The following is a 22,219-nucleotide window of genomic DNA, read 5'->3' as shown; positions in this document are numbered from 1 at the left end:
TCTTGAGTGACATATAGATGGGTCAAGATGTGATAACAAGACAAGCCATAAATCACAAAGATCACAGTGCTGAAAACTTGTGATTTTCCTCTCACTCAACATATTTTCTGCAAGGATGCACTGAACATATCTGAACAGGTCTTGCACTGCAGTGGTTTTTGTAATGATAATACCTTTTTGCACATGGACCCTTATCAGTCAGGCCTTCTGGAGACCTTATGAAGTTCTGCTTAGGTACAGAGGGACAGGGCAGAGTATCATTCTGAGTCAGTCCCGAGATGTCTGTGAAAAAAAAAAAAAAAACCCTTGAAGTTTTAGTCTTGTTCTTTTTTTCTTTTTCAAGGTAGCTTCAAAGTTCTGGAGGTCAACAGTGACAAACATTAGTTTGTTAACAAACTACTGAGTATCTCAGCCAGAGGTCACAAAGTCATGTCTTAACATTTACCCTTCATACTGAAGAATAAGAAGGCTTCACCGCCTTTGACAAATGTTCGGTCCTTGGGGTTCTTTTTTTCCACGTAAACCGCGGTGTAAAACCAGTCTGTTGCATAAACTGCGTTATTGTTCTTGCCTATCGGAGTTCCGACCTCTCGGGGGTTGCCCCACCGTCCATCTGAGGTGATGCTTCTTTGTCTTGACATACGTTGTTCAATGTGAGGGTTCTGGTCAAGAAGTACAATGCTTATCTGCCTCAATAAACAAGGCCACTGCAGCTGATCATCATAGGGCCCAGACACTACCCGCACATAGCATTTAACCACATCTCTAGAGAATGTTACGGTTGCTTGGTAGCCATAGCCTTCAGGAGAATAATACTTTGGGCTATAGATACCCTTCAAAGAATGACTTGAATTCCAGATCTCCTCAAAGTTTCTTATCTGCCAAATGTTGTGTGGACACTCAGTCTCTGAGAGGTTAATATCATCCACAGAAAAGCCACCAGTGGAACTTCCTGCTCCTTTACGTGATTCGAATTCCATCTGGAACCTTTTCGTAGCATTAAGGGGTACATGATGGAGCTGCCAGTAATTGGCTGGGGTACCTGAAAAAAATGTTTTAGCTGAGAAAAATGACATTTTCTAACATTCTGTATGTGTAAGTTCAAAAGAATTTTACCTTGTTCTCTGTTGTCCCTTGTCCTAATGTTGGGATATTTAATGTTATGGTGTTCACATGCCAATATCGGACAATGTAGTCAGTGATGGAAAATTTACAACAGCAGCAACAAATGAGGACAGTTGTCAATGCTGACAATTACAGTGTTAGAGCATAAATTAAGAATAAACATTTAATGACATTCAATAATTATTATTGCACAGCTGAATTCTAATTTTCACCTGTGATCTGGCCCATCAATCTGCGTGTTCCATGTGCATCAGCCTCACTGTCAAACTCTCTGATCCAGATGTTGAGCTGGTCAGATTCATGCCCACTGTGGTAATAGAAGAATTGCAGACACTGAACTTTACAGTCTCTGCTTGGTGTCATTTTCCTGGTCTCCAGTTTTGTTGTGTCACCTTCCTGACCATTTACTGTGCTGGAGTGCATGAAGAATCCAGCTGATGATAAGGAACACAGAAAAGACATAATTCACAGACAAAACAACAATAAACTACATTTTTTCCAGCAAGAAAGTCTACTTTTATGGAGCAGTTAAAAACCAAGCTCATGGAAGGGAACTTTTTGCAAGGGATCTTTTTGCAACTAGAAAGACTCTTGGTATAAAATATAATAATTTGTTCAATTTATTCCCTCTCACATCAGTACTCACCTTGAGACTCCATCCCTATGTAAGTGTGGTCAGAATGGGGGCCTCCAGTGACATTGGTCACTCTTTCCCATCCATGATCAGAGCGAGAACAGACACTCATCTCACAGAGATTCTCATTATCAAAACTGCAGTGGTCCAGGAATGAGATGGATTCATCTGAGACAGCAATGACAAATTAAATCATAAACACTGTACGCAAAATAATTCTTCATATCTTGTCAGTCTAAAGTTAATCATTTAGTCCTCTAAAAGTCATTGTGGGAATGCCAGTTATTTGCTGTTGGGGTGATGCATGTCAGTATGTCATAAAGAACTGAGAGGAAATGGAAACACAGTATTAATAATAACAATGATTTGATATTAAAATATCCAAAGATTTTTTTTTTTCGTGACACATCAAGTTCTGCCTTTTTGTCTGATCCTACTAGAAATACATAAATGTCAGTTTTCCCATACACAGGTGACTTGACTGGTTATAGCAATTCCTCTTTTATAGTTTCCACAGAACTTGATCAAGCTCTGTTCTCTATATGGCTCAGCAAGTAATTATTAAGAGCTTGACACATTCTTTAGTATTGCTGGCATACTGTTGCTGCCAGTATTGTGATGATGATGTTGATGTATGATGATAATTGTCGTAGCTATTGTTGTATGTGTCAAGTAATTTAACTAATTAAGTCCAAATCTAATCCCACTGAAACCAGGTTGTATTTGTACTCAATGTCTATAAAAAGGGGTTTTAAGATTTAGCCTAAACCATATATTTATTTAAATGAGGTTTTGATGAGAACTCACCTCTGAGGTTTGGCGAAGCCTGAAAAAAGAAGGGAAATATTTATTAAGAATATTTAATATTTATCCATCAACGATGGCAATATCAAAATTCTTTTCACAGTCTCATATGGACTTCTGTTTATACTTACCATTGATGATGCATTCAAGAAAACTAACATAATCCATAAAAACATCAAACTGATCATATAAGTCATGGTGATGGATCTCTAGTCCCTTAAAAAAGAGAAGAAGAAAAGAAAAAAAATATTGAGGAGAGAGAGGTAAGAGAAAAACTAAAAATTAGGTTATCAAACATTATTTAACCGTAGTGCTAAGCAGATCCTATGGCATTGTACCATCCCTTTCCCTGTTTATCCATCAGTGGGCAAGAAATGAGTGAGCAAATGATTTTTTTAGACTGTACGGAGAGTTTACAAAATGAAGTTGTACACCTGGACGAGAAGAATGTAGCCCTGCTCAAGACTAATATTCATTCACTTTCATTTTCACTAAACTGATGGTTACTACACTCAAAGTAACTATTACCAGAAGTAACATCAAAATAAATACAGTAAACAGCAAACATCATTGTAAAATCGAAATTTTGTACATACCCTGTAAGCAGACAGCTTGTTTGTGTGAATGCATGGGATGTATCACTTATATACATTGTCTCTTGAGCACCTGTGGTTTTTAAAGTGGTGCGTGTACAGTATGACGAAATCTGGTGTGTTTGTGTTTTATATGTGGGAGAACTGGTTTGACATGAAGGCACTGCTATTAAAATAAATAAAAACAAATGATTAGCTACCCTAAGGAGCAAAACCTGTGCTAACGTTGGATCTCTCTCTTATTAAAATTGGGGAATCTCTCTTATTAAAATGGGCAAATTTTTTCACCTTAGGTTTTCCTATTATTGCCCCACTGTACATACTTAAGCTAGCCCTGTTTTAGTTTTTGTGCCCCTCTGGGGCCGGTTTCTTTGGGTCTGTGTATCTTGAACTGATGTATCATTTGACAGGAGAATAAGTGTAGCCTGTAAACTGGCTTTAGTGTCATTCCAGCCATATACAGCTAATACACGGTGAGATGAAACAATGTTCCTCCAGGACCATGGTGCTACATAGAACCACTCAGAACCACATGAGACTACACAGAACTCATTAAGACTACACAGACCTTTACACAGATCTTCAACTAATACAATATAAAGTAATCCACAGAACACATATCCCCCAGCACAAAATGTATAAGATGGGATTCCTAGATTCAGACATATGCTCACATTGCAAAATGAACACCCCAGACAATTATTTCCACTCTACCTGGTTGTGCCCACCAACTTACCGCTTTTGGAAACAAGTTACTGACAGAATATCACTTTTTATGAGCTGTAACATCCCGCTCTCTCCATCCCTCTGTCTGCTCGGGGATACCTCTGTGATCAGCCCACCAATCCAAAACCCCCAACCCATACTCATTGCCCTAGCAATTGCTAAGAAAACTATCCTCTTAAACTGGAAAACAAGAAACACAATAAACATCACACAATGGTTAAACTTTCTCATAGACCACATATCCATGGAAAGAATTTCATTCCAACACCAAAACTTATACTTTAAAAAAATCTGGGCCCCTTTCATAAATTCACTGAATTTGCCTGCTAGCTAACCCCCCCCCCCCCCCCCCCCCCCCCCCCACCCACACACACACACACACACACAAACGCATACTTCACAGAAACTATCACTATTGTTGTTCTTATTGGTAGTAGTAACTGTAGTAGTAGTATTATGATGGTATTATTGTCAATATTGTTGTTATCCTTATTAGTATTAAGGTCATCAATGTTGTTACTATTATTATTACTGTTACTGTATTATAATTATTGGCGTTGCTTCCCCCATCACAGCGTCAGTCCTTTGTCTTGTCCCACATTGTCCCACATTTTTTTTTCTTTTTTTTAACTTTTCTTCTTTTTCGCTCACTCCCTTATTACCTTTCATTGATTTTGTCCTTCTGTCTGTCTCCTTATCTACCTGTTCACCAGTCTGTCTGTCATTCTACAGCATGTCACCTGTCTGTCTGCATGTTTGTTCGTTTGCCTGTCCACCTGTCTCCTCTGTACACAAGTATGTGGACTTATCAAATAAATTTTATAAAAAGAAACAAGAGGAAAAAAAAGAAGAGAGAAAAGTACAATGTGACTCCCATGTTGGAGGGGTGGTGGCGGGCTCAAAAAAAAAAAAAAAAAAAGACTACACAGACCTTCACTAGACCACATGAAGTATACGTGTGTGAATATGTGCAAACAGAACTAGACTAGTGCAATCCACTACGACAGAACAAGATTAGTTGTGCAAAAAGATATGACAATATAATGGTTAACAACTGCTTTAATTCCAAACATAAGTTGCTGTAAGTGTAAACAGAACTGATGTAAATGCAAACATAAAATAATGTGTTAGTAGAAAGAATGCAGGTGGTCAAGTGAGTTCATTTTCATGTTGTACTGTTTTAGTCTGCATCACATGCTGTACTTGTGATGTTTTTAATCTCTGACTGTGATCAGTTGCCTTGAGGATCTTTGTTCTCCATTCTGGTTCTACCTTTGCACATCATTTTAATCTTCTAATCCACATAAGAAAATAAGTGTCTTATTTCACAGTCCTGGCTTTGAGTCCACTTAGGTATAATATGTAACACACATGTAGCCCGGATGAGAAAAGCACCTAACCCCCGAAATTCTGCTATTTACAAGCAGTCATGTTTAAGTTTTGTACCAGTTCGTTTATCTTATTTTGAGTATTTAAAAGTTGAAATTCATTAACATTAGTTGTGCTGAATTAATGTGTTTGAATTAATGTTCCAAATAGTCCATAATATAATTTTGTTATAAACCGATTTTCCTCATTTTAAATGTAGATTGGTTTAAATTGTGTCATTCAGAATTAGTCCTACTGTGATTGGGCAGTGGGAGGGGCATAGGATAAATTGGGAGGGAAGCTCGAGAGAGAGAGTGAGGGAAAAAGCTGGAAAGTTTGCGAGAGAGAGAGAACCAGAAAAACTGTGTTAATTGAAGCACTGCTCGCTCAATCCGATCAAGTTATTGGGTCGGAGACATATCGTGATTAATGATATGTATGTGAGTGGTATGCGGTAGCGTTATAGTGAAGGAGTGTGTGAAAGTGTGACGAGATATTAGCGCCATTAGCTCTCTTAGCTAAGTTGTGACCGCCGTCAAGGTTAGCATCAGTTAGCATCAGTTAGTGTGTTTGTCAGTGTGTGTGCAAGTTGCACAAGATCCCAACCCGAAGCAAGGACAGGCAGAGCCCACGCGCGACCGGGAAAGCCGTGTGGTTCCCTTGTTTTCTCATCTTTCTCGGCGGAACTGTAAGTTTTTACTGCGTTTGCTCCTGCTAGTGAAGCGGCAGTTATTGTGTTTTGCCTCACCGCACCCCAGCTTCGTACAGGCCTGCAACATTTGTTATTTTCGGTGTGTGTGTGGGCCCACTGTTTGAGTGTATATGCATTTTGTGTATGAATGTATGTTTGTATGTATTTCATGTATGGGTTTATGTGTAGTATGAATACTTGTATATAGTGCGTTAACCAAGGTTTTAGTAGCTAATTGATTACTGCTTATAGGGATCAGTTTTGTACTCTCATTGTATTTCATTTCATGTTCATCCTAAATACTGTGTTGTAACCAAAACAGGAACTAATTGCATGGAAGTATTCTAATCAAAACTAATTTTATTAATTAAAAATATATACATTTTGCATTTTAAGCACAGTGTCTGGCTGGAGTTATTAATAGTTTAGAAAGACTGGTTCCATTAAACCATACAATCCGAGTAAAGGTAACACTAACTCGAGATAAAGACAAACCCAAACGCCCTATTTTCCCCCTAATACAGAAGGGAGTGGGGCGCTACACACAGTATCTTAGCAGAGGTCTTGTAGTTATTGAGCTTGAAGATCTGTACTTGTGCTAAGCTTATAATTACTACCCATGTGCGTAAGGGTAAAGAAGAGAAACGTCTGAGTTATGTTTATTTAGGTAAATTTATTATTTAATAACAGTGTGAAACAGAAAGTTTGCTTCAAAAGTTCTCCACATAAGAATCAATCAAGTAATGTTCACATAGCTATTTAGTCATATGCATGACTTTACTCATGACTTTAGCTTTCTATCAACACCAAACATGCAAATCTGCAACCCCCCCCCCCCCCCCCCCCTCCTTTTGCATGAGGCCCAAAGTTATGGCAGTTGTATGTAAGATCACACAATCCTGTGATGTAATTGCAAATGCTGAAAGTAATGTTGTTGACTATAAACCTTAGTTCTTTGGAGAGAAGCTGTGCGCATGTGCACAGGAGAGAGGAGGAGGAGCGAGGGAGAGAAACTGCGCGCAGGCACACAGCTAGGAATAGGCGGGATGGAGGAGTGTCGTGTGTGAGCGTTCTTGCTCCGGACCAACGAAGAGGGGGGATGGGTAGCAAGAGTGCATGCACGGGAGAGGGACAAAGGATCAAGATTTAGTCTTGACTAGGCCCTAAACCCAAACCACAGTTCAACCCTAAACTACGCCCGAAATCCCAATGTTGAGGTGTGTGTGGTGCAGCGAAGAGAGTTAGAGATATGAAAGAGAGAGAACGCATGCACGGTCTATCTAATAAGGATACTGCACGATAGAACAGCTACACATACGGCCTAAGACCGAATCAAAGTGAATCACAATGCAGATATTTAAACCACGAATGAATTCAAATAAAACACTTTCCTCACTTCTCTAAACACAAATAAAACTAACACTGCCCAGATGCCAGCCTTACTTGGGATCGCTCTTGCTTGGCGATCGGAGGTGCGTCTCCTGTTATCCGGTGAACAGCGCGTAGCACAGGTCCAGAGAAAAGTTCCTTTCCTTAGTCACTTGAGGATCTTCGGGGCTACGTTACTCGTACGATGATCTTGAAGGGTTCTTGGTTTAGTCAATCGACGTTTAAAGAAATAAAAAGGGATCCGGTCGCCTTTTCTTCTGTCGAATACTGTGCGTTACAGTGTAACTAGCCGGTAGAAGTTAAAGTTGCAACTGTGCGAGAGAAAGTAAATTAAACTTTGGTTGTACAAATGTCTCGCTTCGTTTTCACTTTGTCCTTTTCTTCGGCAGAGAAAAGAGACACCCGCTGCTAGCGAGCTGCTGCTAGAGCGAGCCGCTGCTAGGGAGTTGCAGAATTGTGGAGCTGGAAAAGAGGGCTAGAGTTTGGAATTTTCCGGGGTTTTATGGCGAAAATTGTGTCATCACTGTATCTGGTATCTGCTGTAACCAATACCGTTACAGTGAAACCTGAGAAGATGGGTACAGATTACCCATGCGGTCAAGCAGGGAATTATGGGTAATATGTTCTACGGCCTGACGACCCCTACACTATGGTGTTGAGAAAGTATAAATAAAGTTTTAGGATGGAAATGCTAAGGTAGTGTAAGTTTGTTTGCATTCATTGTTGGCAAGTGTTTCGATGACTACGTTATGTAAGTACTGGAGGTCCACAGTTAACAGTATTAGCCAACTGCCAACACAGTATATTGGCCTTGCCATTGCCATCATTGCCATGACGTCTGACAATTTAGTGTACAGTCCTGTGTAGTCCCACACTATAATGAAGTTCTTTCATTGCATCAGACTGTGTGAGAGTGTTATAATCTCTCAGCAATGTATGCACTGTATATATCTTATAATGGTTACTATGTTAACTCGGTGAAGAAGTGGGCCATAGGAACACTATGGTTCTTTGAAGCTGTTTTCTAAGATCAACCTTGACCCAGGACGGATTATAGCACAGTATGTACAGAGTAATCTGGTACAGCAACACAGTAGAGGGTATACTTAACTCTGATGCAGGTACATACAGTGACAATGATATATTAATCATGAGCATAACCAACATGTAATGCACAGAATCAAAACAAACCCATTCCCAGCTACTTAAACATTAAACTGTAAATGGTTACACATGAAAGAATGCCATCTCACATGTCTTTCTCATGCCATGTCAAAGTTTCTGGCCATTTTACACATACCAGCCGATACACTTGCATTGCCAGTGAAGAGTACGTGCGAGGGCAAGTACAGTAACTACACCTATAGGCTGAGCACACACATACCAAACAAACAATCTTGATCCTGACCTTGCACATTCACATCAGTTAAGCTGTACCGCAGTGACGCTTAAAATAGCCTGTGGCAGTGGAATTCCAGCACATATTGACGTAAGAGCTATCTAATTTCTTTGTAGGTATAATTTGGTAGAAAGTGAAAGTTGATCATGTTGACACTGAGTTGGATCAAAAGAAACCAATATAGTACTTGAGGTTATTCCCTCATTCCAAACAAACCTATAAAATAAATAAAGGACTAAAATTGCCATGCACATTTAATGGAGTGTCTGAGGAACTAGACAGCAGCACCAGAACTGTCAGAGAATTATAAGATGATGATATAACATTAAGATCATGTTTCAAAAAGTAGATTCAAAGAGTGTACTTCTGAACTATGGATCAGGGGGTTGGATACAGTGAGTATTCATTTAATTGTGTTCTCTTAGGAAATGCACCGCGGTTATGTTCCAACAGAGACACATTTACATTTATTTCTATTCACTAAGTTTAGGAATAGACCCAATACAAGTGTAAGAAAGGTTAGGGAGAGAGACAAGTCTATGAATGGATTTGATGGATTGAGCATTGGTTTCTAGAGCAGCGAATTAGAACCAGATTAGAAATGGTAGGGAATGTGCTTGTCATGAGTGATGATTAATGATGTCAGTGAGTGCCAATGTTCCATATGGACATGAGGGCAGTTTTTAACATGGTTAGTACGGACTTGTTAAACAAGATTAAATTTCTAAACAGAGAAAGGAAAGACATTTTCAAAACAAGCTGAAAATGACCTCAAACTTAAATCCACTGAACGCACTGACTGCACTTTCCCTACATGACCTATGCTACTGACATATGAGTGCAATCATTTACAGTTCACCACTAAAGAGCATTTCCATTACATGTATCATGAAATTGTAAGTTATCGCAATACACAATTATATTATTTATAGTTTGGTTCTAGTCTTGCTATTCTGTTCATTTAAAGGGATTGTTTCTTAAATAGATTGGTTTCTAGAGAGAGAATTAAATAGGATGCTGCAACTGACACAATTAATAATACTCAAAATTTGCCAAAACCTAAGTGGCATCAAGAAAAGAGTTCATAATTTTGGCTTTGTGCTGTAGTCTCTTATTCCACTTACTGTTGTCTTGTATTTTGTTCATTCTGCCAATAGCAATTGTGCGATTGTATTATTTTGTGTTTATTACAATTAAACAACTCAGGAGTCAGTGCTGAAAGCTGTGTTTCACACTGTTAAGCACCATAGCACCTGTAATATAACCTCAGACAATGATGCACAATGATATTTGTTCTTAACTGCATCTGTACTGTCATGACTGTGGGTGTAATTCCTTTTTTGGCCATAGGGGTCCTCAGTCTTTCTGTTTTGTACCTGTCACATGTTCAGTTTCCCTGATCATTATTGATGTATGTGTATCACCTGTGTCTTGTCTTGTCTGTCTATTTAAACCATGGTCTTTTGTTCACCCGTTGCTTAGTCTTTGAGCCATTTTCCTGTTTCACGTAAGACATCTGAGTTCTTGTTTTTTTGTTGGACAGTGTAATGTTTTTTTCTGTCTGAAGAAATGTTTTTGTTTGCCCTTTTGGATCGAACCTGTTTTTCACTTTTTGGACTAGTTTTGCTTGTTTTTTGAAAAAGCATTTTGCCTAAGTTTTTTTTTCCCTTTTTGGATTGAGCTGTCTCTCTTTGGACTTTTGAGATTTTGTATTTCATTAAAATCTTTTTGAGATCTAACCTACTCTCCAGTGTCTGACTCTGCAACTGGGTTCACCCTAGTCCTGGGTGGAGCGTTCACTGGTTGTTTGTCTTCTGCCCTGGCAACCCGGGTTCGAAGCCCACCTGGTCCAGCCTTGTGACATGCACATCCATTTCAAATATCAGGGGGTCCCGAGGCCAAGTGTACCAACTCTAACTCACTCCCTGAAATGCAGTAAAACTGATCAGACAGACTATGCCCCCTTCTGGCCATATTGAGACAAATGAACAAGCTAATGGTTGAGTCACTGAAATGTCCACATCTGTGAGGTTTTTGTAAAATCTGAGAAGACAACCTTATCTTTAGATAGCTTTCCAAGTAGACAAATCTGCCCACAATATCAATCCATTAAAATGATTATTAAGCAAATTGTGCTCTTTCTTTAAAATGGTTTTGTATCGGAGTATTTCATGACATAAAAACACAATAGAATAAGAATATTAATGCCACTCAAATTAGCATTCATTCAAAGGGCAAACTGGACAACAAAGTTTACATTTTGAGTCCAAGATTTTATTGATTTTTCACTTTTCACTCAACTAAAAATATTTTCTCATTCTTTCATTGTTGATAAATCAATATATGTTATTATGAATATGTGGTAGCTGTAGCAACATTGTTATGGTTACTTTATTATTATGCAGATGACTGTTAACAGTGATAATTCTATTTTCAGTGGTGATGATGATGAAGATTATGAGGATGATAATTATCATTACTATTATGATTAACATTATTATAATTGCTGTTGTAATAATTTTAGCTTGCATAGTCCTTAGACATGTAGTGTGGGGTCTGACAGGGTTAGTGTTGGGTTTGATAGGGTTTGATAAGGATTCAGCCTCACCTTCTGGTGAAGAAAGAGAAAAAAGAAGGGAAATGCATTTATGAATAATGATGAGGTACTAATCAGTTCCCAAGTTCCACTCACAGTTTTTTACAGAGCACAAGTGCATTAGGTTCGTTTAGAAAATCCTGTAATAATTAAAAATGCCTATCACAGAGCCTCTGACAACTGAACTGAACTTAGCTCCATCACCCTACTTCCACCAGCTCTATATTCTAGACAGCATCAAATCATCTGTCAGGTGGGGGTCTGCACTGAATTCCCTTTGCTTTCCAGACTGGAATAATTCAGCAGCCCAAGAGGAAACCTCCAAATTGTCTTTTTTTTTTTCTTCTGCTGCTCCTGGGGATCAAACCAGCACCCTTTCGGTACCAAGCTCACTTCTCTACCCTTTAGGCTGCGGCTACCACGTTATAGGTCACACAGCTCAGCATAAAACATACAACACAATAAACAGACAAAATTTCCATCTTTTACACCTCATATGCCCTTTTCACCGGGCTTATGTATCTCCCCATTTGTGGCCTTATTAAAAAATCAACACATTCATGTTTGCTTACACCTGGAAGCCCAAAGATTCATTTGACCTATGATGAGCAGGAATGGAAGGAATCACGGTGAAAATGTAAGTTAACCCATAATCGGAGTATTGAAGTGCGAGTCTGTGCTGTCTGTGTTCCTGTGATTCTTTGTACATGCCTTCACCTTTCAATTTATTTGATGTTTTAATTATTAAATCTGTGCTCTAAATGCCACTCTTATGTTATGATTTTAACTCTTTCTTTAAAACAGTTAATAATAACTAGTTTGAGATGCAAGCTAACAATGGGTGTAAAAAACTGGTTGAAAAAGAAAAAAAGGTTGCCGTTCCTTGAATGAAATGAATGAATGAAATGAATGAATGAATGAATGAATGAATGAATGAATGAATGAAATGTTGCAAAAGCAGTTTAAATGATTTTATTAATGGTGAATGTATTAAAATGCCCATTATAAACAATACTCAGAAAAAAGCTGCACAGTGCTGAATAAAGTATTTTGCATTGAAGAATTAAGCGGCCTATTTAATTTTTGATAAGAGACGCTGTCTAACAAAACTTTATGATTAACTTCTTAATGATTACATTATTAAATGACTAAACCAAATGGAAACAGAACTCTTCAATGGCCAGCAGAGGGAGTGATAGAGAACCATGGTGTGACTGTCTCATTCTGTTTTTATCAAGAGACCTTGTGTACCACAACTTAAGACCCAAAATTGCAGAAAGAAAATGATATCCCTTAGAAATGAATTAATGACTGAGATACTAGGATCATCAGTACAGTGCCAATATCAAAGCCATGAGGAGCATCACTGCAGATGGGAACATGTTGGTAGCAGAATTACAAAAGATATCGAGGCATTCACTGAAAATGAGCACAAAACACACACTTTGTTACACTTTAGTATAAAAATGGACATTTATGTATACACAATCACACACACACACACAGACACACAGGTTTTCCCGAAGTAAAGAAAAACCTCATGGAACATAGTTTTTGACTGAACGTAATCATCATGCTAAACCATGAGAAACTGAAAATGAAGTTGGAGAAAGAACTGAAAGCCTGGTGAGATACAGTACCTGCCAGGGTTTGGCGGAGATGATGGCTCCCTAAAGAAGACAATGTCAAAAAGAGGAAACAGTATAAATTTCATATTCATGTGTCGCTGTCTTATTGCATTTATTGCCACACTGTTTGTAACTTGGTCGAATGTTTGTCAGAATATGGTAGACATGCTTATATATGAATCTTGTGAAGTTCACCCTGACCCCTGTTCTTTGATTAGGAAGAATGAATTTGCTGTTTTGTTGTCTGGAATAGCTTCAAACAGTGTTAAATTATGATAGAATTGTCAGCACTCCCTTATGAACTTTGCGTTTTGTCTCCCCCTGTCTGCAAGTGTTGACACTTGTAGGTTTGTTTTGGTTTTCTTTACCATGAGCAGTTTGTTTATTTTTGTCATGTGCTCCTGACTCCGCCCCTCAGTTAATACCCATTACCTTACACACCTGTTCCTTATTTCCTGATTGCCCTCTGCCTATTTAAGTGTGCCAGTTTTTCACTAGTGTTTGTCAGTTTGTCTCACCACATTCTGTGTTTCGTTCTCGCCAGTGCTCTGTTAGTTTTGTGTGGTTGGTTTTTTTTTTTTTTTTTTTTTTTTTTTTTTTAACTACTCCTGCCTGATCTTTTTGACCCTGATTATTGGTTGACGGTTTGGGATTTTCTGCCTGCCTGATTGTCTGTACCTGTGTTTTTACTTTTTGCCTGTCCTTGGATCTGGTCTTTGTCTACCCTTTGGATTGTCCGCCTGCTCCTTTCTGAACTCCCGGTAACAAACCCTGCCTTTGGATTTTGACCTTTCGCCTTCTGTGTTGAGTGTTTTGTAATAAACTACCATTTACTGAGCAAACTGTCTGGATCTGCGTTTGAGTCCCTGCCTGTGTCCTGACAAGAATAATTTTTCCTAAGGGTCAAGAGTTGATGTATAACAGTTTAAAAAATCATTAACACCAGTGATGTCCTTTGGTCTATGATGTCACTGTGAAATCCCTCCTAGATATGGATGTTTTTATCTCAGCAAATAAAGCATGATCTGATTTACACTAAAGTTAAGGCAGAAATGATTAGTCTTGCTCTGCCATACTAAATCATCACCTCTAAATAAATACCATAAAGTAGGATTCAGTCAGTTTTCTTTGAAACAATCTTATTATTTTGCACATGGATCTTCCTTTTGAACAATCCGTACTGTATATGTTACGGAATCTGTTATATTTGTTATGTACATATTTTTATTTATTTATTTATTTACCTTGTCGTCATAGGTGGGGGTGTTGGATTCCTGTAGAAAGAAAGAAAGAAGTTTTACAAATTTTCATTGTGGGTTTACATACAAGTTGACTAGAACATACTTGGAGGGGTAAATGAATTAATCAATGAATGAATGAACAAACAAATATTTAAGTGACATTTTGTTTAAGATTAGCTTTGTGTCTTTGAAAAAAATGACTTTCTTGGTGTTTTTTGATCTATAGGTGTTTTCATATATACTATACAAGTTATGAATTAATCTCCAAAATTTGTGAGATAATATTCTTCTTCATTTTTTTTCCAAAACAAAGAGTCTTGTTGTTTTGGCTAAAAGTGCAAATACTTCTGTTAGTAAACTAATTTGCAAGTAGTTGAATGCAACTGAGGGCAACTTAATCATCCCATGACAGTCAACACAATTTCTCACACATTTTCTCCCTGCTGACACTCCTAAGAGTAAAATTCAACATTCTATTATCAAACAAATTCAAAAATCACAGAACCACTGACAGTCAAATCCTCATTTTCTATCTCACTCAAGATTACTCAGTTTGGATGGACCAAAGTGTCTAAGTGTTCTTCTACAGCAAATGTTCTTTTCTGATGATTGTACCGTTTTACACATGGACCGTCATCAGCTTGTTCTTCTGAAGACCTTGTGAAGCTCTGCTCAGGCACAGAGGGACAAGGCAGAGAGTCATTTTGCAGTAGTGTGGAAATGTCTGAAAAAAAATAAAAGTAAAGAAGAATGACATGATGGAATGTACAGGCTCCACGCATACGTCACACAGTGAGGATGTGGGGGTGTGTATTTTTGTTTTTGTTGTTGTTTATTGTTATGCCACATGTTAATTTGGATTCTATTTTTTTTTTTTTTTTTTTTTTTTTGAGTGAGTTGTGTGATTTGCATTTGTACTGTGCCTTGTGTGTAGTGATAATTTTGTGTTTTTAAATACATCATATATATATATATATATAAGCTTGGTTTTTATATATATGCATATATATATATATATATATATATATATATATATATATATATATATATATATATATATAAAGATGATGGAGTGGAATGTTTTAAAAGGATGCAGACCCAATGTTATGAGTTGCTGGCCTGTTGTACTGACTTGGTTTTGATCAGCACTTGTTTTTACTTCAAATTCTTTTAACCTTTGTTATATTTTAAATTGTGTACTAAAAGATGTTATCAATCATTTTTGACTTTGGTTGATTTAGGGACTGCACACTGCCCAACAAAAGCCTTGAGGGGATTGTTATCTCAACTAAATTCTCCGTTAACATATCTCTGTCGTGAGAGATCACAATTCTATACTGCCTGGCCAAAAAAAAAAGAAAAGTCACCATTTGGATTTGGAGCCTCTGGAGGCAGTGTTATGATCTGGGGTTGCTTCAGTTGGTCAGGTCTAAGCTCAGCTACATTGTGTAGCAACAAAATTAAGTCAGCTGAGTAACGGAATGTACTGAATGACCAGGTTATCCCATCAATGGACATTTTTTTCCCTGATGTCATGGGCATATTCCAGGACGACAATGCCAAGATTAATTGGGCTCAAATTGTGAAAGAGTAGTTCAGGGAGCATGGGGAATCCTTTTCACATATGAACTGGCCACCACAGACTCCTGACCTTAACCCCATTGAAAGAATTTGGGATGTTCTGGAGAAGACTTTACGGAGTAGTTAGACTCTCCTGTCGTCAACCAAGATCTCAGTCTAAAATTAATGCAACTCTGGACAGAAATCAATGTTGTGACATTGCATAAGGTTGTCGAAACAATGCCACATCAAATGCATGCCATAATCAAAGCTAAAGGCAGTCCAACAAAATATTAGAGTGTGCGACTTTTTTTTTTTTGGTCTAGGCAGTGTATATTCTCTGTTCTTTTATGACTCCCCCAATGTCACACATGCTTGATCTGAGGGTGACAAAGAGGTTAAAAAAAAACAAATTTTGTTTAGAGAAAGGCTTAAAAAATTCTGGAGTTCGACTTTTATTCATTTGCTTTTATTTTTCTCCTCAAACATGCTTGCTTTTCTTTCTCAGTGTCTCCGCTGAGTCAACCAAGTCTCATGAGATCAAGTCATAACTCTTACCCTGCATACTGAAGAGGAAGAAAATGTCACCACCCTTAACAAATGCTCTGTCACTGAGGTCCTTCTGATACATGAAATATCGGTAACCCCACCCATTGTTTACATAGATCGTCTCATTGTTCTCGACTATCGGAGTTCCAACATTCCGTGGGTTGTCCCAAAAATAACCACCACCTGTTCATCAATAATGGAGATAATATTATGACAATCAAAATTAAGCAAATACTGTGAATTACTGAGACATGTGAACATTTTTGTGTGGACATAACTGTTTTCATAATTGTGAAAAAAAAACCATGAAATACATCAATACTATAATATTTTTCTATTAGAGGAAAGTGTACAGAAAATATATGTGATCTCACCATCAATATAAGTTGGGTCTGTGGTGATGCTCCTCTGATGTGACATACGTTTTTGGATGTGAGGATGCTGGTCGAGCAGTAAGAAGGTCACTTGTCTCCATGGACAAGGCCACTGTAGCTGATCATCGTAGTCGCCAGACACCAGACGCACATAGATGGAAAAGTATTCCTGTCGGAGTCGTACATATACTTGATAGCCATAGCCTTCAGGAGAATAATACCTTGGGCTAAAGATATAAGTGCCAGGAGAACTTGAATTCCAAAGCTCCTCAAAGTTTCTTATCTGCCAAGTGTTGTGTGGACACTCAGTCTCTGACAGGTTAATATCATCCACAGAAAAACCACCAGTGGAACTTCCTGCTCCTTTACGTGATTCAAATTCTACCTGGAACGTTTTTGTAGCATTAAGGGGTACATGATGGAGCTGCCAGTAATTGGCCGGGGTACCTGAGAGAAATGTTTTGGCACAGAAAAATCAATTCTCTAGCATGCTATGAGTGGGGATAGGAATTTTTATCTTTATCTGTTATGACACTTGTGAGAATGTTTACAGGCCTATGACTGCATTTAAGACACTGCAGTCACAGATGCAAAATCTACAGAAACATCAACGATGGCAATAATGATAATAACGATAATAATAATAATAATAATAATAATAATAATAATAATAATAATAATAATAGTGGTGGTAGTAGTAATGGTAGTAATAGTAGTAGTGGTAGTAGTAGTAGTACAGTTGCCATTGCTAACAGTTACAGTGTTAGAATGTATGCTAAGACCACACATTTAATGAAAGCCCATAATTATTATTGCACAGCTGAGTTTTAATTTTCACCTGTGATCTGGCCCATCAGTCTGCGTGTTCCATTCAGGTCAGCCTCACTGTCAAACTCTCTGATCCAGATGTTGAGCTGGTCAGAGTCATTTCCACTGTGGTAATAGAAGAACTGCAGACACTGAACTTTACAGTCTCTGCTTGGAGTCATTGTCCTGGTCTCCAGTTTTGCTGCGTCACCTTCCTGACCATTTACTGTGCTGGAGTGCATGAAGAATCCAGCTGAGAATCAAGAAGGCCAAAAAAAAGATTCATATTTATGAAGAAAGGAACAGTATTTTTTTTTTCTTTTGATAAATCCATTCTAAAGGATATCTGAAAATTGGATCGCTAAAAACCAGCTGAACACCTCTAATGTTTGTGTCATACACTGACATCACTGAGGTCCTTTTAACATAGAATCTCAAATAAAACGTTTTGTGTCAAACAGTGACATAAAATTTCATTTGAGTATTATTTTCACACAATGCAGTTTGATATTTGAAGATATCTGATGTATTTGTTCTTGTAACTGTCTTTTAAAACAATTTTTATTGAATCTGTCCTCACCGTGTGACTCACTCCCTATGTAAGTGTGGTCAGAGTGGGGACCTCCAGTCACATTGGTCACTTTTTCCCATCCATGATCAGAGCGAGAACAGACACTCATCTCACACAGACTCCCATTATCAAAACTGCAGTGGTCCAGGAATGAGATGGATGCATCTGAGACAGGAAAGATAAATGAATCAATGAACAAAACAATTGGGGCCTCTTTCATACCAGAGGGCTTCAGCCTGTTTTGTCTGTATTCACTTCCCAACTGCCTAAAGTTACCCACAGAGTCCTTTGCAATAGTTTAAAAAACAGAGAATGCTAATGTGATAACGAGACCTTGTTAATTAATGGTTTTGTGTGTGTTTTCTTGGCAAGAGTGTTGATAAACCATAAAATACTGACAGGAGAGGGCTGGCTGCAATATCTGAGAAGATATCTGACAAGGCCTTTAATGTTACAGATGACGTGAGAATGTTTATTGAAATGTTAAACAATAATTACATATGAAAATCAAAAATTTAATGTAGTGTAGAGTGGGGCTTTTTTAATGTTGATATTTTGTACACTGTTGCTGTAAAGGAAAACTTGAACAGTACAACAAGAAAGTTTTTTGGAGTAGTTAATCATCTCTGTTGTCTACATTGTTTGTAAGGTTATATTACAGAACACTTACTGCACTTATAGAGTTTGTTGAGTTCTACCACATCATAGGAACTCATGTCCAGTCGCTGACCAATCACATCTTGGAACTCAGGCAGCTTTGTGATAATGGTGGACCCATTTCCATTGGTGAAACCATCTTTCCCATAGTGCATCACAGAGGTGTAGTCATATGGAGTACCCTGGGTAGTGATTTCACTCTGATTGTGCTTATTGAAATTGTGTTCTCTTCCTAAAGACAGCGAAGAACAGATTAAAAATAGTTCAGTTCTCTGACTTTTATGTTGACTCCCTTCAACACATTCTCAGTGTAAAGGATAACAAATGATCAAAGTCATATAATTTTGCAAAAACAGAGACACTGAGTAACCATACCTGCCAAGATATTTTCCCAGATGATTGTGACATGCTCATCTCTGTCATATCTGGACTGTTCATGGTAGAAACCCAGAGCGTGAAGAAACTCATGTTCGACAATAGCAATGGTGCCACAACCAGCACCAATGGAGAGAATCTGGCCGTTAGTGAATCTTTTACCTACATATGAGTAACATCTAGAAAATCAGAGATATAAATCACTCTGTGTGTAAGATTTAATGTGTAGTCTTTTGATTTACTTCTAAATGCAAAATAGATGCAAGACTTGATGAACTGCATGGAATCTTGAACACAAATCAATCCTTCATTTTCAAAAAGAGCCTCATTTCTTAACTATTCGCATCAACACTTTCGTTCACTTGACTTAAACTGATGATTGCTAAAATTTAAATTCAACCCCTGCCAGGTTTCAACCTTGGGAGCTTCATGTATTTGTATCGAGTGAATTTTGTAATAGTGGGCATGTGTAGGGGGTAGAATGCCAACAAGTTTTGTTTTTTGTTTGCAATTATCATTCATCTACCCAGCATCCTTTGTTTCCACATTGGAAAAATTAAGAAAATGTGCTTTTCACTTTGAATAAAATGTCCTATCAGTGCTCCCGCATGAACTTCATGTTTTTGTCTCCCCCTATCTGTCAGTGTTTAACACATGTAGGTTTGTTTTGTTTTCCTCACCATGTGCTGTTTGTTCACCTTTTGTCATGTGCACTGGGCTCTGCCCCTCAGCTGTTATCACACACATACACACGCACACACCTGTTCCTTGTATCCTTATTGCCCTCTGCCTATTTAAGTCTGCCAGTTTTTCACCATTGTTTTGTCAGTTCGTCTCAGCGTGTTCTGCGTTTCGTACTCGCTTGCTTTTCTGCATGTTTGTATGGTTTTTGATTTCTGTCAGGAATTTTTTACTTTGTTTTTGCCTCTTGGATTTTGAACTCTCTGCTTGCCTGTACCCTCTTAGATACAAATTCTGCCTGTGCTTTGGATTCCTGTTTTTTGACTGTTTGTGAATAAACCACTTTTTGCTGAGAGACTTGTCTGGATCTGCATCTGAGTCCGTGTCTGTGTCCTGAAATCCCCTACATATCTCTGACCTTTTCAAACAAATTTTATGTTGAAATAAATCTACAGGTGCTGCATTTACTCAGGAATTCATTTTTATGGCCTGATATCATTTTCAACATTGAATTAATATTAATATCAATTATTGTATTAATATTTTGAATTAATTAATAATGGCAGGTGGCATGACCTTAGAAAATGGAAGGGTAGATTATGGAGAAAACTTGAGGATTGAAGACAAATACCCATCATCCTTTTGAACTGAGATGTAGTAGTCCTCATTCTCTTTTGGCTTGAAATCGATACATGATTTCAGTCTGAACTGTTCAAAGGCCCTCAAAATAACACCTTTGGCATTCATATCTGAAAATATCACAAATAAAGCATACAGAATAAAGATGGGAAGCATAACAAACACAAGGAACATACTACAGTCAGGTCACAAGAAATATACACTACAGTGCCATTATTCAATTTCACAAAAAATTGTGCCAGTAACCTCTCTGGGCTAAAAAGGCAATTTTTCACTCTGTTTTTCTTTTTGTTCCATAATTCTAAATATTGATTATTTTGTTGGGGGTTTTTTTTTGTTTGTTTGTTTTTCTTTTGTTTTCTTTGTTTTGTTTTTTTTTAACAATAGCTTGCAGCTAGCTAATAGCTAGCATTTGGGCATGATGGACAGTATGAATCTGGGCCAAAGTAACTTTGCTTTGAGAACCTGTAAGTCACTAGTCTTACCAAGGTCCTCATTCAGCACATAGGGGACAGGAGACTCCCATCGGTAGTCATCTCCTAAAACAGCACTCCTCTGGTTGGTCTGTTACACAAATTATTCAAAATTATTCATCTCATTTTAGAATTATCAGATGGCTTTTACATGATCTACTGATATTTCATAAATTGATATTATTTATTTAACTGATATGATTTATCGATGTTGTATAAGCTAATGAACATTTTTCACAAGTAAATTGATTTTTTTTTAAAGGAGCTGACCTCCAAAATGTCTCCTTCTCGAAGATTTAAATCTATGACAAGGGAAACAACGAGTGAATTTTTCATTATATATTTACACAGAAAATAAGTATTTGTGTTTGTGCTCAAACATGTATAGCCTCAAGTATACCTTCTGTCAGTCCTCACCTTTGTTGATCTCAGGAATATCACGGTCTCCATTATCAACATCTGACAAGATAAACAACAGAAAGAATGTCTAAGTATTTCTTGTTAAAAATAAAGATGATGACGAGATGATGAAATGATGAAATGCTGATTGGGCATTTGGGTGATGTAGCAGAAAAAAGTGCCACCACTACAGAAACCCAGTGACCGTGGTGGGCACATATAAAGAGCCCAGCATGAACTAAATGCAAGGGAACTGGATACTACCAAATTGAGGTGACAAGAGGAAAAACACCAAAAAAAAAAATCCTTCTGGTTCTCATTGTCTGTTCTCATTTCCTGAGGTGAGCTTCACTAAAATTAGACACAATGATCTTTCTAAAATGGCAGATAAGACTATGTTTGGGAAGATGTTCTAAGATTATTTTCCAAACAAATGAACCGTATCATCACATTGCACTACTTTTAACTATCAAAGAAATCTTTCTTTCTGTGTGGAAGACTAAAATACTTCAGAAGTTACAGTTATGCATAGTATCAGGCTTCTCAGGGATTACAGATGAAGTGCCATAGCATTTTATCAGTAGCACACTGTCATGCCCTGGGGGAAATACAGACAACACTTATAATGTTGTGCTGGTGAATCCTCTCTATTGTCATTAGAGTACATGCAGCCTCTTGACTGGGCATGCTGACTTTCAAATTCATTTGGGTGGAGCTGTAAAAACAGTCAGGTAGCAAACAGTAAAAACACATCATGCATGAAAGATTGTTTTAAAAATGTAGTCGTCCATGTAGAACATAAATCTATGATTTGCATCTGCGTGTCCTCCTTAAATTGTAATTTGAAGAGATCTTACCTATTTCTCTTGGGAAGGGCTGAAAGCAAGAGGGAAATTGAAATAGCTGACAATGTAGCCTTGACAAATGTGTCTAAACTAGT

At 37.7% G+C, this 22,219-nt stretch overlaps 1 protein-coding gene across 1 annotated transcript; it reads right to left on the bottom strand.

The window, feature by feature from the left end:
- Positions 1-434: 434 nt before the first annotated feature.
- LOC115821551 (meprin A subunit beta-like) lies at positions 435-21,966 on the bottom strand. The gene is made up of 19 exons (XM_030785366.1): positions 21,945-21,966; positions 21,298-21,339; positions 21,151-21,182; positions 20,893-20,971; positions 20,400-20,517; positions 19,088-19,266; positions 18,726-18,944; positions 18,041-18,220; positions 17,516-17,737; positions 16,678-17,124; positions 16,313-16,486; positions 14,818-14,918; positions 14,198-14,227; positions 12,966-12,995; positions 2,695-2,779; positions 2,567-2,585; positions 1,772-1,896; positions 1,338-1,559; positions 435-1,042 (listed from the first exon to the last, which is right to left on the bottom strand). The coding sequence occupies exons 1-19, from the start codon at positions 21,964-21,966 to the stop codon at positions 435-437; spliced, it is 2,934 nt and encodes a 977-aa protein (XP_030641226.1).
- Between the last annotated feature and the right edge of the window lie 253 nt (positions 21,967-22,219).

The sequence above is a fragment of the Chanos chanos genome, chromosome 9, assembly GCF_902362185.1.
Source record: "Chanos chanos chromosome 9, fChaCha1.1, whole genome shotgun sequence".
NCBI lineage: Eukaryota > Metazoa > Chordata > Actinopteri > Gonorynchiformes > Chanidae > Chanos > Chanos chanos.
This window is presented reverse-complemented; position numbering and strand designations above follow the sequence as displayed.